Here is a 14,201-nt window from a genome sequence, read left to right as displayed (position 1 = left end):
CCTTCTTCTCTTATGCATCTTTGATAATATTTTCCCCCCTTTTCTTCCCATATCTTGTAACAGACTCATATCTCATTGTCCTCTTGTACTTTATTATTATGGATATTTTGGTTCGTGGGGTACTTTCGGCCCTGATACCATTTTGGCTCGCTGCTTTTCTTGATTTTTTTGCCCTCCAGGTACACGCAAGACCAACTTTGTGTACTTAATACGCGTTCTGTTAATAAAACAATAAATAGCAAATAGTTGGACCCCACACCTAGGGTGGTAATGTTACCGAGCATTGTTCACAATTCTAACTTCTCGTACCTGCGTCCAGAGCTACCAACATTCCCCAGGGTACCAGGGTTCATGCCTGCGTCTTCCTTATGTCCGTGCGATGCGCAGGGTACCAATCGCAGAAGTTTCTCTCCAACGCTAAAAAGTCCCATCTCTATGCGTGTGCAAGTAACTCCCCCCCCCAATAAATGAAACATTTTGATGAATTTATTATTATCATCCTGCCACCTTGATTAAGACGAGGTGCATATATGGCCATTGGTGGTGGGGGAGGAGGGGTTAAGATTTGGTTTTATGTTTTGTTCCAAGATCTGTGAAGCAGGTTTTTTGGAGATGAGAAGTTGTATATGCTTTTGAATAGTGCCTGCGCCATTGCGGAATAAGTTGGACTGTGGGATCTCATTGCCTCTTCACCTCACACTCCGCTAGCTAAATGTCTGGCATACTTTAGCAAGACCTTATAAAAATTAGCTTCATAAAAAACAGCCACACTGTGTGGTCATTACTACTCCTTTCCGTGGTGATGGGTTATAGAAACCCAGTATGGAAAAAAGCCTTTTTGCCCGGCTCAAGTACTATCAAAAATGGCTGGATGGTGTAGTTGGTTATCACGTATCGCTCACATAATCGGCCGACTCGCGCAAGCGACGTTGACTCATCGCCGAAATGTGCCGATAAGGTCCTGGGATCGAACCCCAGTCTAGTCATGATATTTTTTTCTCTTTGTGGCTCTTCTTCTACTCCTTTTTTTTTTTTTTAAAAAAAATCTCGGTAATTTGGCCTCACATTTCGCGGAAAGAAATGCCGCCTCCATCTTTAGTAAATGTTTCGTAAAATCCGATCTCTCTTTATCGTATATACAAGCGATCATGTAAAGGGAACACAAGTATTTTCTCTCTGTAAATCTGCTCAATTTACTCTCCTCCTCTTCTCCTGTTAACATTTGTACCAGCCAGAAGTATTTAGCGTGCCAGTAAGCGGCCAATGCCATTGCATTTTCTTTGTCTGATATGGTGGGATTAAACGTTGGCGTCTTACATGACGATAGGTTTCATTCTAGGATTGTGAAAAAGGCTATTATAATTATAGGACCATGTCGTGCCTCAAAATTCATCTCAAAAACCTTCGGGCTGTATTATTATTATTAGTATTATCATCTCGAAGTCCACAGCTCGTTTGTCAACCTCAGCATTAGAGCCATGGTTCCAGATTGCTAATTTTCCCTTTGAAGGAGCTTAAAAGCAAGGCTGGTCAAGATGACGGCGAGCTCCACAGAGGGCCTGGGGTGTGTGCGCTAAATTTTAACTCAATTATGGTTTTAAATTTAGTTGGTGGATGCGCACCCCTGGTTGGCCTCGGCTGGAAAGTAACAAAGGTAAACAATTATGATGAGCACAGAGAGAAGAAGCAAAAGGACTGCCAGTGTTAGGGAAATTGCTTTTATTAATAGCTTTCGTTTGTCATCCATTGCTTTGTATTGGTCAATTGATTTTGATTTCTTGAACAATGCTTCTCTTCACGAAAATCGGGCAGAGAGGGGTAATATGTCTGATATTGGTAGATTGCCCAAGGTACCACCCACTACTTTTCTGCTACAAAAAGCACCATGATTGTAGTTGGGTTGTCAATACTGATGGCCTAGTACAGTATGCTCAGTGATGAAATATTTAAGACAGCTTGGTCCATAGAGGAGCATTTGCAGTAAAGATGGGGGCCGGCCAGTATTCGATCTCGTAAATTTTTGTGCACAAAGTTCGCCGGACGAGCGGCTCGGGTCCCCAGATGGAAAATTGGGAATCGCGTACTTATTCTGAGACTGAGAGTGCTCGGGTTTGAATGTGCATCTCTTCTAGCAGGAAGCTGTCGACTTGATATTTGGAAATCAGATAATTTGAGTAATGACAATGTTGCTTTATCGATAACTATGTCCCATGATAGTACTAATAGGTCTCCAGGTCTGGTTGCAAATCTGCAAGTGTTGCGGGTCGATCCCAAGGTTGGGAAGGACCTGTCAGTTGCGAAGGATCCATGGATTCACAGAAGATAGAAACATCCTTAATTATGTAACTAGCCATGGGTCGACGATCAGCCCTTAAGTGTAGATATCTCGTTCGCAGCAGTGGTAACGGAGCCGTTTGAGGAGCTAACAAAATTTTTGAAATTATATCACGACTCTAAAATGAGTTTCCTTTCGACATTGCTTAGCGGTTTGGGCCTGATTGCGAAATCGACATCTGGTGGATTCAAGGAGGGATGGTGGTGAGTTTCACAGCTTGTATTGAGCAACAATGGGCCCGTTTTATTACACGATCTTGTGACTAAAACCGGGAGTATCAATTAAAATCTCATCGAGAATTGTTCTAGGAATGTTAATGACTTCATGAGGTAGGTCAAAGCTGAAAAAGAAAAAAAGAAAAAGAAAAAGTATGGTAGGTAGCCTTTGGGATATATAACCCTCAAGCCTCACCAAGATCCGAGGAACAAATTATTGAAGTGGGTTTGTGCGTAGATGCTGCAACTACCCTACCCCATGCTATATCTTCGGCCCCATCTCTGTCTTATCCAAGAATATATTCTCTTCTTCCATCCACACTTGGTCCCCCGTAATACACGATTGATAGAGACAAGAGTAATAGCGATTGAAGACGATTCCCGTTCATAGAGGCTTCCAATAATCAGAACCTACATAGTACCCTCGTAGCTGTAGGTACCCGGCACTTGTTTTAGGCCAAGAGAGTGGAAGTCAACTAAAACCCGTTCTGAGAAGTGGGTAACACAGGGTTTGTTGGGCTGATCCATAGGAGGTCTGTTGATGCACCGATAGGTTTGACTGGCCATCTTCTAAATGGTAATCTCAAAGGAGACAGCCGCTGTGTGGGGATGATTGGCTGAAGGCGCTAGTAGGTGCAAGCCAGCCTGCCCGAGGTGTGAAGCTGTTCCGAGAACCTGCACCTCACCAACCCCCATCGCTCTGAATCCAATATTTGGCTGCGATGGACATTCTTTTCCAAGTACCGACTGCCATTAGGCTGACATCTTAAAAAGTACTTCATGCTCATTTGTGATTCGCTCTGGTATACATTGAATTTGGGAGACGGGATGATGCGAAGCGCGAATTAACAATGGCGAAGAAATTAGAAAACATTCATTTTTCGTTGATCTTGGGATCTGCAACCGCCAAAGTTATTCTGTTCGACGCTTAAGCTCCGAAACCTGTTTCCACCGTGCTTTCGGCTTCCTGAACCTGCCTGCTGGGCTTGAGTATTTGGTATGGTGGAGGCACTAATATCCTTGGTCCGAGTTACTTCGCGACGTGGGTCTCCAGCACAAGAGCGAAGACCATCTGAAATTACCACGCGAAAGTAACCACCAGCAGCTCACAGGCGCCATCTACTTTCGTCCCAAGTCCGAACGACTTGAGTTGGATAACCGCGTAAAGCTTAAAATATTTCTCCGACCGGAAAGGACGATTATTCGTGATCCGTGCGTGGACTGTTCACGAGCGTCAATTGCAAAGGTGCTGTGCATCCTTCGAAACATTGATGCAAGTCAGCTCAAGCAGTCCGTCTGGAACTTTGGAAGTATAGTACAGTACATAGTACACAATCGATGATGATGATAATGATGACTCCCACAGATCACATTTGAAAATCGTTGCATGCCTGCACTCTGCAGGATTTGCTGAACGCCGATTATGAACCCGAGAGGCAGCCGTGTTTGCACTCAAGCCGTCAAGATACACAAGAGCGCATGCTGTTTGTCCTCAAGCTTCCTAGCATCGTATTTTATTGGCGACGTGTTGGGCTCTGGACATTGTGCTTACGGCTTTCACGTAACTCACATGCCAGCCAGCGTACAGTACAGTACCTACCAAGCGCTACATACACGCCCCCCTCAACTTCGAATGGCTCTTTAAGTCAAAGAATTCCAGAGGGTGGACCGTTCATGGTGGCGGCCGCTCCGATTTCCAAGCTAAAGCCTGTGCTTTGATATCACTCGTCCCTGGGCCGCATCGTCACTGGGATATGTGATGTGATCCGCCCAATAAGATGTGATTTCCTGCATCTGGCCGATCCTTTTCGTCGATGTTTTCAAGCCCCAATAAACAGGGGTCTGGAGCGTTGAACTTCATTCATGTTGCCAGGCCAGTTAGGGAGCCAACATGTACGCAGTAGGGAGTGACTCTATCTTTGACGACCGTTTGCCTTGGACCAACAGAGCACTTTGGAGCCGTCATCTCCTGCATGCAATTTCTCCCCCGATAATCATCGAGTAGGTAGCCATATTTCATTTTTGTTGCCAACTGTACGACACCCTTGTTTCTCGTCTCGAAATTCTGCATCGGAAATAGATTGTTCGCCCTTTAAGCACGGATCGACGGCATAACAGCAATCATTGGAGAGCTTGAGTTGATTGACAAACAGCGCTTCTTTGTTGAATTGTTTTTGCAAGCCGTAGGATATACCATTCCATCCGCGCAGTTCGCCTAACTAGTTGTATGAGCTTTGCTTGCCGAGTCAGGAAGAGCTTCTTACCATCGTTTCAATCTCTTTATCTCAACCCATCAGGAGAGGATCTGTGAGTTCTGAGAGAAGGAAAACTAGTCCGACGCCGCAGATTCCCAGGATCGCTGCATGGTGGCTAATGCTCTTTGTATCAACTGTACCGCCTCTTTTCGCAGATCCTGGTGACATTGTTTTCTCTCCGTATATGAATACAAAAATCTCACACTGCGCCGGTCAATTGGCGACGATCCCGACAGTGTTCAAGTTTTGCTGTCTGTGGCCTGTCCAAGGCACATGTACCTACCCTCAATTGGAGTTGTCGTAGGCTTGTTGTCCGTGATTAAAGAAAGAACTCCAGTTGCTAGATATTTTCCCCTCCCAAGACATCCTCCTCCGCCCCTCCAACCCCCCAATGCCCCAAACTTGCTTGCCCCCAGTTCTTATCCGCAAAACCACTACGCTCTCAGCTACGACGACGACGCTGGCTTCTTAGGTAGAACCTGCTACGGGATCGCCAGTGGTGGGTTATCGGACACACTTGAATTGCCAAATGGTTGCTTCGAGCCAGTTACGACATGAACCAACCTCGTTAACCAGATTCATTCCACGATACGAAGAGTTCCCCGCGCACTGGAAGAGATAAGCATATCCATACCAAGGTTTGACTGCTCCCTGGCGCCCGTCAAGTGGCGGCCGGCGTCTACTCGCGGACTTTTCCACGCAGAGGCGGCTCTTCGTTATCAATATACCGTTCAACAAGCGCCGCAAATGTTAATCAGTCTACAGGATATTCCCAGCAGAACGACCACCGCTACAACTCCGCTGCAAACGGACTGCCCCGGGCGAGTCGCCGAGCAGATTTGGCTCGACAAGACAACCCCCAAGAGACCCTCCTTTATCCCGTTAGGGTTTTGGGCAGTGTTGACCGTTGAACTCAAATATACCAGGCAGTCAAAATCGGAACCTTGGTTCGCCCATAACCTTCTTACAATTGCAACACGGCCAGGATAGAAACTACGGTACGAAGGGTGTGTCAACGCATCATAGGTCGAATTTGGGAACACGCCTTCCGCTCCTCTGTGACGTTTCTGCAGGAAATCAGACGTTCAAAACACTGCAAGGGCGGTTCATTCCACTTTCCTCGATCCACAAAAGGCACTATACTCGGTCAGGTATTTCGAAGCGCTCTCTCACCCTGTTCCGTGAGTAATATTGCCGGGCTACCTCCCCCATTAGGCGCAGAAGGTTTCGCTGCTCGCTGCCATTTGCTTCTTTGCCATCATTCCCCATTATTTGGCCTCGACTATATTTTCGTTTTAGGTGATCCTAATTTAGCCCGCAGACCTCCCCACCCGTGATACAACGCTTAATATTCTTCCCCCAACCTGGCTTGTTAGCCGTTTATCTTTATACTCGACGACGCTATATTCGATCCAAAGCGCAGACTTGGAAAAGAATCCATTCCCAAACCCCATTTTTATTCCCAGGTACGACCTACAAGGATCATCACACGAATCCTTGGGTCTTGCGAACCCTCTCTCCTGGAGAAGAGCTAAAGTGTTCCTTGGATATTTTTACTATCCAACACTCTTAACAGGCTGTTCTTCATGAGCGCGCCAACATTTGCTGAAGACCCTGTTACACAGCGGCCAGCTCTCCAAAGGTTAGTCGCTCTCCTTTGCGTCTCTAATATATCATCGCAGCAAAACTCCGCTGATATTTGCTATGCGTTCTAGTGCGGACTTTCGTCTTACGGTTCGCCAGAACCCGGAGCGGGCCCGTGTAGCAGGAGGAAAAGAGAAAGGTAACTGCACAATTTCTCATATCTAGCAATCCTCTTCTCCCCAGGGATGACTGAAGGCTAATGGTAGTTTTGCTTCTTTCGTTCTTTTCGTTTGCGCAGAACGCAAAGCGGTGGACCCTCCACCTATTATCCAACTGAAAATCGATGAATCGAAGGACCCTGGGCAGTAAGGCGCTCGTGTGACGAAGCTTAGCGGTATAATTGCTTACAGCCCGTGAAGGAACTATTTGCAAAGTCCGTTTTATTTTATGTGCTGCACCCTCTACAATGCGACAGAGGATACACCCGCCACGACAGCTCAATCTACGGCGCTCGCGGGGACTTTAGTGTCCTCCCTCCATCGGCTTAAGGACACCGATAATATGGGTTAGTGTTCCGCCGAAACATTGATGGTCAGCATTTGCTGGTATCTGACACAGAAGTCCTTAGAAGGTGGTTTTTTCGTCTTCGGCGACCTTTCTGTTAAGATTGAAGGAGAATTTAGGCTGAAATTTAACCTGTTTGAGATGCGAGAGTATGATCCGCGTGGAATCGATCTTATTGACGTGACTGCTGACCTTGTTGATAGAGTTAAGAGATGTGGCGGCTCGAGAGATGAAGTCGTTTACATAAAATCGATCCTCTCTAAACCATTCACTGGTGAGTTGATACCTTAAGGGGGATTGCGTTAGCGCTCATGCTAATATCACAGTGTTACCCCCCAAAAACTTCCCTGGGATGACCGAGTCCACATGGCTTTCAAGGTCTTTTGCGGATCAAGGAGTTAAGCTGAGAATTCGGAAGGAAGCCCGTACACTTCTGTGAGTTGTTTTGCGAAGGATTTAAAAAGAATGTAGCTGATGTAGAATAGAAAACGCCCATTGAATCGAGCGGAACCAGATTATCCAGCCCCGCCGACGCAGCCTCGTACGCCAGAGCGCTCCGGCGCATCGAGTCAGCAGATGGTAGCTGCTTACCAGACAAACCGAGACTACCCTTTTTACAATGGGCCAGACGCCAAGCGTCCACGGAGTTCAGTCGATATGAGTGGTCGAGGCTTGTACGAAGGAGATGCTCGATACTCGTACCCACCGCATGCCGCCAATCCATACCAAGGTCAGACATACCAACAAGGCATGATGCAAGGCTATCCTACTGCTGGAGCTGGGGTATCCGACTACGCCATTCGACAGGCACAACAGGGATCTACACCGACACCGTTTGGTTCAGCCGATGAATCCATTGGATCTATCCGCTCGCCTGGAGCGGGTGGGTACATAGGTCAACCTCGATACCAGTCATACTCGGGCGCTCAAATGCCATACAATCTTGCTTCTTCAACACAAATGTCACAGATGGGCGAATCCACCCCAGGCCGGACCGGCCAGGCAGCAAATATGGGGGGAATCGTTTCTGGTCAGTCTTTCAGTCAATCCGCAGGGCACATGCAGAGTCCTTCTCAAGTGAGACAAACCGGTTCTGCCTATCCACAGGGGCACTCACCTGAATTCTTCTGATCTAGGTTCCGCCGGCATGGGGATGATGCCCCAAGCGTACCAACGATCGCAGTTCCAACCCGCGGGTTCAAACACCCTACCTCCCTTGCAATCGAACCGGCAAGCAGCTCCGTCGAACAGTAACGGTAATGCGCGGGCTTATTACGATCAATCCATACAAGGAACTCCACCAATTCTCCCTTCTCAGCCGGGTCCCTCGACAAATGGCGATAGATACGGGAGCGACGGCCAGGTTGCTTTCGGTGCTCCTGGTTCGTCTAACACAACACCGCAATAAGTTGCTCCTCGCGAATTTCACGAACCGCTGTCTATATGATTTTATATTTTTATTCCCTGGGTTCATTTCGGCTTAATATTCGTCCTTGTATTCTGACATGAGACTTTCTCAGTTTCCATACTCGTCCGCTTGGATAGATTTTCACGGAAGGTGTCAAAGGGAGGAGGGACTGGTCCGGTTGGGAATAATACAGTTATACCTGGTGTCTTAGGACTACGGATCTTGTGTTTATGCTATTTTTAATTTCACGGGGTGTTCACGAAAATTGCATTTTTTCTTACGTCCCTTTCTTGTACAGTATGTTATTTTACTCTCCTTTTCTCTCTTCTTCTCTTTGTTTGTAATGGGGCCCCCTTTTCCTTTTACTCATACAAAATCAGTTGGCGGGCTGTTTCCCCCCCCTTTTGCCTTGCTTTTCCTTTCCTCATTCCCATGTTTGGAACTTGCAGTGCATGCTCGAAATTAGGTTGTTAAACACGGGACTGGCAGTTCTAAATGGAAAAGGCGTGGATTTTAGAGTTGCATCTCAAGACACAGGTCATTTATAATGGTAATATGGACTTCCCTGGTTCATTGAGCAGGCGCATCATGTATGGTTCGGAAAGCTGACTCAGGTGTTCCTGACCTCGCTGTTTGATGTTCAGTTTGTTAGGTTGAATGTACGGTGATCAGACAAATACAATAATAGGATGCCTGTTCTTATTCTGCTCTAATAATACAGGGATTGCGCCCCTTTGCTAAGTCATATTCAGATCTCTTGCCCCGTACAAGCTTGGGCCGTCGCCAGGAACACGCGCTAGACAATCCAATGCGTCATTAGAGCATCGGCATTGAAGCGCGTTATCGCAAAGCGGGAACTACACATACACCGTCGACAATACACCCCACGAGTGTAGATGTGTTGTTGGTGAGTGTTGTGGCCTCTCAGCCGTTGTTTCCCCGGCGCCGCCAACATTGATCGATTGTGTCTAAACAACATCAAACTTGTCTTGTGGTCATCAGCACTCCAAGATTTTTCAGAATCCATCCCAAGTCCCCTCATTTTCTTCCCTTTGCTCTCCTATTTTCTTCCTCTCTAGATTCTGCTATCCCCGCACCGTTCTCTTTTCGATTCCGTTGATTTGGTTATTCTCTCAAGTTGAGCTCCCTTCTACAGGCGTTGTTATGGTGGAGTGAGAATCAGCGACGCTTCAGTTGGTGCAAAACGACGTGCAGGACCGAGTGTGGTAGACATCTATGATATCGACATGATGGCGTTAGAGACTCTCTCTCAACCACCAATCAATCGTATTGATTTGAGCGGTGAGTGGGATGGTAACCCAGGAAGCGAAATTGCTCTACACGCGAAGATCGAGGTAAGCTATCCAGGATAACTCCTTTCTATTGCCTTAGCCCATTGCTCCTTGGCCATCCAAGAAATTATAGCAACTGACGAACACTTGAATTCAATCTGATAAATGGAAACAAGTTCATCTCTGCGCCAAATACAAGATTACCTCTGCTTGACTTGAGCAATGGTGTTGAGTTGTTACATTATGATGGCCCGACCGAGATGCCGGAGGATTGCCCCTATCACCTTGCGGAGATCACCGATGAAAAATCCAATGGATCAACTAGGGGCGGAGGAAGCGGTAGGCAGCATCCCGACATCTTAAAAAGGATTGCAAACGGGGGAGCTGAGTCATTATCTGACACGCCACGGTCCTTATACCGGAAGGGAATGGAGCTATCCCCCTCTTCTACAAAAAGAAGGCTCTTTCCCCCTAGCCCAACAAGCACCGTCAGTCAAATGCCTTCGTTTGATGACCTGGCTCCAGGGCTCGAAATTGGACTTTTGTCTATCGGCGTTGATGAAGATGACGGCCTCGATGGCGAAGGTAGCAAGAGTACTGATGTTTCAACAGCGTGCATTTCAGAAAGTAGTGGCACTAATTCTGCGGCTCAAAACCTCCGTCTGAGTGATACATATAACCGAGAAATGTCATCGTTGTCTTCCGCTGCCATAACCCCAAAGTCTGAAAAAAGGGTAGTGAGCAGGATACCTGTTAAATCGCAGCAGTTGGCAAGGCCTTCTGGCGCATATGAAGAGTTTTCGCATTCGTCGGGGTCCGAAGCTAATTTGAGGAATACCTCCGTTTCCTCATCCAAGACAGAGAGTCCTCCATCTGAGATAATTCCTACCCAAGGAAATGAAATGCCACCCATGAAACCGTCTACTCCTAGGAACGAGCAGTTTTCGCCAGTGAAGTTATCGCATACGCTGTCCGCTGATTTGACTAAACGTCGGGTGGATCAGAGGTCGCCGCAATCCCCTACTAGAAACTTTTCACATGGAGTAGGGGGGCATCCTCTTTTTGACCGCCATACTTCTCCGAAGTCTGAGCTGGGAGGTTCCAGATGCCATATCCAGTATTCTTTGCAAAGCGACGCTGCAATTTTCTCTCAAGAAGGCGAGCCTAACCTAAAATACAGCGAAAAGTACAGCGATAAGTCGATGTACGTTTCAACCTGGCTCGGGAAAGATGAGTGCAATGGACTCGCGAAGGAGTACCACCAATCCCGATTATTGTGCCCTACTGGATACTCAACAGAGCCTTCAGAAAACCACAATGAGAACAGTCCCACAAAGGTTGAGAGCCATACTCACAACACCGATAGACCACGACAAAGCGAGACCCATAAGCCAGTCATTCTACCAAGTCCTTCCCCATCATCTCAACAGGGAATGCCATGGAATTCGGCAGAAGAATTGGCCAGGAAACGCGATTCAGGAACGAATCTGGACACGGCATCCGCTATTCCAGTACCGGAACTTGCCATAGTGGAAGAAGTTGGCAAAGGCTTCTATATTTTATCTCCAGAAACATCTATGCCAAAGGTGTATATTATTGAATTCGATTTTAAAGTACGATTAAGCACCTTGCAGCCAGGCGGCTGGCAACTTCTGAAAATACCCGGTTTACCAGTTTATAAACAAGGAGGCAAAGGAACTGTTAAATTAACTATCCCCAATAGTTCAACTAGAAAAAAGTTGGACTGTGGAAATGAGGGTTTTCTGAGTTTGGAACGCGACGGCGCCGGTTTTATTGCGGATTTCGATATCGCCGAGCCGTTGGTTGTATCAATGCGAGCGGTAGAATTACTATCAAGTGAGTCGCGCGATAAACGTATCTTGAACCATGAAATCAGAGCGGTTTTGAGGTGTCACCAAAAAATTGTGGAGTACACTGCTATTTGTGCACTGTCTTTTTATCAGAAGATTCTCTGTGCCGATGAGGGTTCTATTGCAGTTATTATCAGTGACGGTCCTGTCGGGGATTTTGAATGGACAATGGAGAATGGGAATAGGGATTTCCATGTGGATCAAAGGGTGGCAAATGCCAGTGATCTTGGGACAACGAAGATTAGGATTTTCTGTAAGGGAAATAAACTTGATGGATGCTTTCGTATAACCTGGGAAGTTCCCTATGAAACACAAGCTTCACAAACTTGGGTTCCGAAACTCTTTTGCGAAAAGCCCGCAACCCAAGCGGAGTATGTGCCGTCGCTCCGCAGCCAGTGGCGAACGGAGACGCCAGGAACTCCAATGATTAGGGCCGACCCGGAGTCTGGGGAAAGCGGCCTTGTTGAGACGGAGAAATCTGTGAGGGAATGGGGCCAACATGGTTTTGAAGATTTAGGTTATTTGGGACTACCAGCAATTGAGACGGAAAGCATAACCTACTGGTGTGTGCACCAGTTGGTTAGGGTCGTCCTTCTCTTCATGGCCATTATGGAGGGGTTGGGTGGTTTTGTTCAAACCTATCTAGAGTATGTTCCACTTGGGCCGAAGAAAATAATTCTCTTGCCCGTTATCGTGGTGCAGACACTGGTCCTCATCAATCAACATCTCAGCTGCTCAAGTACTATTGAGTGCCAAGAGAATCAACAAGAGTGTATTGGACTCTCCTGCCCACGAAGTTATTTTCAAATTGAGCCCTGCCTGAGTAGCTTCAGCTGGTTTGTTCAGGAGAAAGTTTCTGTTGCTGAAAGAGGTCTGTTGGGGCATATTTCCAAAGTGGTTAATGGTCGAGGTGAGGTTACTTTTATTGACAGCGAGAACGTTAGGAGCGCGGAGACAAATGCAGGGGAGGAGGGAGCCTTGAAAATCGCAGCAGCTCAAATCTCGACCCATAGAGAATTTGATGCCGCTTCTCCAACTGGGATTGGTGCCGGCAGTGAAGCCGGACAGGCCCATATACACCTCTCAACCTCGAATCAACGCCAAACGAAGTTGAAAAGTGATACTAATAGTTGCACAACCTCAGAGGGCACCACTACCGGTACAGACATTGCGATCCTGACAAAAACGTCCTTGCGAGATCGAATTGATATGTTTTTCGGCTGGACTGGGCCGTTGGAATGATCAACCGAATGTGGAAATTAGTTGGTACTTCTATCGCTCAAGCTAATAATGAGAGGTTGTCTATGAGAACAGGATTGCGTTTCGAGTTCTTAGAGTAACGGTGCTTGAGTTAAGCTCACTTGCTTACTGATGCGGCGTATCCTTCCTTTACCCTCTATGTGATTTTAATTTGTATGGAAACACCCACAAAAATAGAAGAATACCATTTCTCACTATTTTCCACACTCTGGACAACAACATGCACCAGCGACGATCTGCTCATCTGATAGTTTGTCTTGGCAGGATCCCTCTGATATCATCACAGATCTGCGGACTCCGGGACAAGCCCATATCAAAGGTTCATTCAGAGCGTTTCTGGACTTTTGCACCTTGAGAAAAGCAATTGGTCGAAGGTATTTTTTTGTGGGAACGGGGAATAAGGTCCGAGACCTTATTCCACAATGGCAGCGACTTTCTTGGTGCGTGCGTCCATGTTGTTCACGATGAGTTGCACTAAGATACGCCGTTTTTTATTTTTTATTTTTATTTTTTGTTGAGAAGAGCCAAGGGCAGGCCAAGACGGCGAGAAACGTGAATCTCACTCTCTTTTGAGTCATTATTGAATCATAAAGCAATGCCAGCCTTCATATTTTAAAACAGATGGTGCCTCTCTACAGATGGTGCCTCTCTACAGATGGTGCCTCTCTCACACATGAGCTTTGCCAGCCAACATATGTTGGGTTGAACCACGGGCAATTTCTCAACAACTCCTAGACACTGTGGTGAGACAAAACTAACTTCTGAGACTCCTCCGCTTGCGCTTGGTAGTTATCGATTACTTCGTGTCCAGGGCCTTTCCGGGGCATCCTTTTAGGCAGCTTACGACCTCCATATCTACCATCCGACTGACCCCAAGCGCTTCGGGCTTATCTCCATTATTTCTTTTCTTTTCCTTCTTTGCTTTTTTTTAGTTTTTGCAAGAAACGAGCAGAGTTCCGGCGAATGATGAATAGAGCTTCCCGCTTCATTTTTCTCGTCCGAAGACGCTCTCGTCCTAAGGAATAAGAATGGAGTCTTCCCCCAGCACAACCAACCATGCCAGCTCTCGTTCCACCACAACTTCTTCCACGCCAGTCCCTCATTCTCACTCACGCTTCCTGCTCTGCCAGTTACTGAAACGAACAGGGAGTACTTCGCACGGAATAACTGGAGCTTTGCCGTCCGGGGTCACCTGCAAGATATCGCTGTCTCGGCTGCGACGGCTGTCATTAACAGCATGTAAGTTCTACATGCTAATCTTATTGCTGGCTAGTTGTTATTCACTGCGTTCTTTTTCGGTATATCTCGCTTCTCCTCTTTCGAATTTCTCTTCCAGCAAGGTGTTATTGTTATTGTTCTAACAAGGCACGCTCCAGCTTGGCACCATCATCATTGCTGAATGACGAAAAGCCGATGG

At 46.8% G+C, this 14,201-nt stretch overlaps 1 protein-coding gene and 1 non-coding gene across 2 annotated transcripts; both read left to right on the top strand.

The window, feature by feature from the left end:
- Positions 1 to 865: 865 nt before the first annotated feature.
- Positions 866 to 986, top strand: HCBG_11022. The gene has a single exon. It is a non-coding gene; the product is annotated as a tRNA-Val (tRNA).
- Positions 987 to 4,441: 3,455 nt separating this feature from the next.
- HCBG_03492 (uncharacterized protein) lies at positions 4,442 to 9,105 on the top strand (the record flags this gene model as incomplete). The annotated part of the gene is made up of 15 exons (XM_045430541.1): positions 4,442 to 4,551; positions 4,848 to 5,105; positions 5,168 to 5,351; positions 5,382 to 5,752; positions 5,791 to 5,986; positions 6,120 to 6,271; positions 6,382 to 6,447; positions 6,521 to 6,588; positions 6,688 to 6,754; positions 6,809 to 6,954; positions 7,018 to 7,102; positions 7,157 to 7,227; positions 7,280 to 7,388; positions 7,439 to 7,983; positions 8,090 to 9,105. The coding sequence occupies 15 exons, from the start codon at positions 4,442 to 4,444 to the stop codon at positions 8,359 to 8,361; spliced, it is 2,700 nt and encodes an 899-aa protein (XP_045288684.1).
- Between the last annotated feature and the right edge of the window lie 5,096 nt (positions 9,106 to 14,201).

The sequence above is a fragment of the Histoplasma capsulatum genome (assembly GCF_000150115.1).
Source record: "Histoplasma capsulatum G186AR genomic scaffold supercont2.4, whole genome shotgun sequence".
Lineage (NCBI taxonomy): Eukaryota > Fungi > Ascomycota > Eurotiomycetes > Onygenales > Ajellomycetaceae > Histoplasma > Histoplasma capsulatum.
Note: the sequence above shows the minus strand (reverse complement) of the source record. Positions and strands in the feature narration are given on the sequence as shown.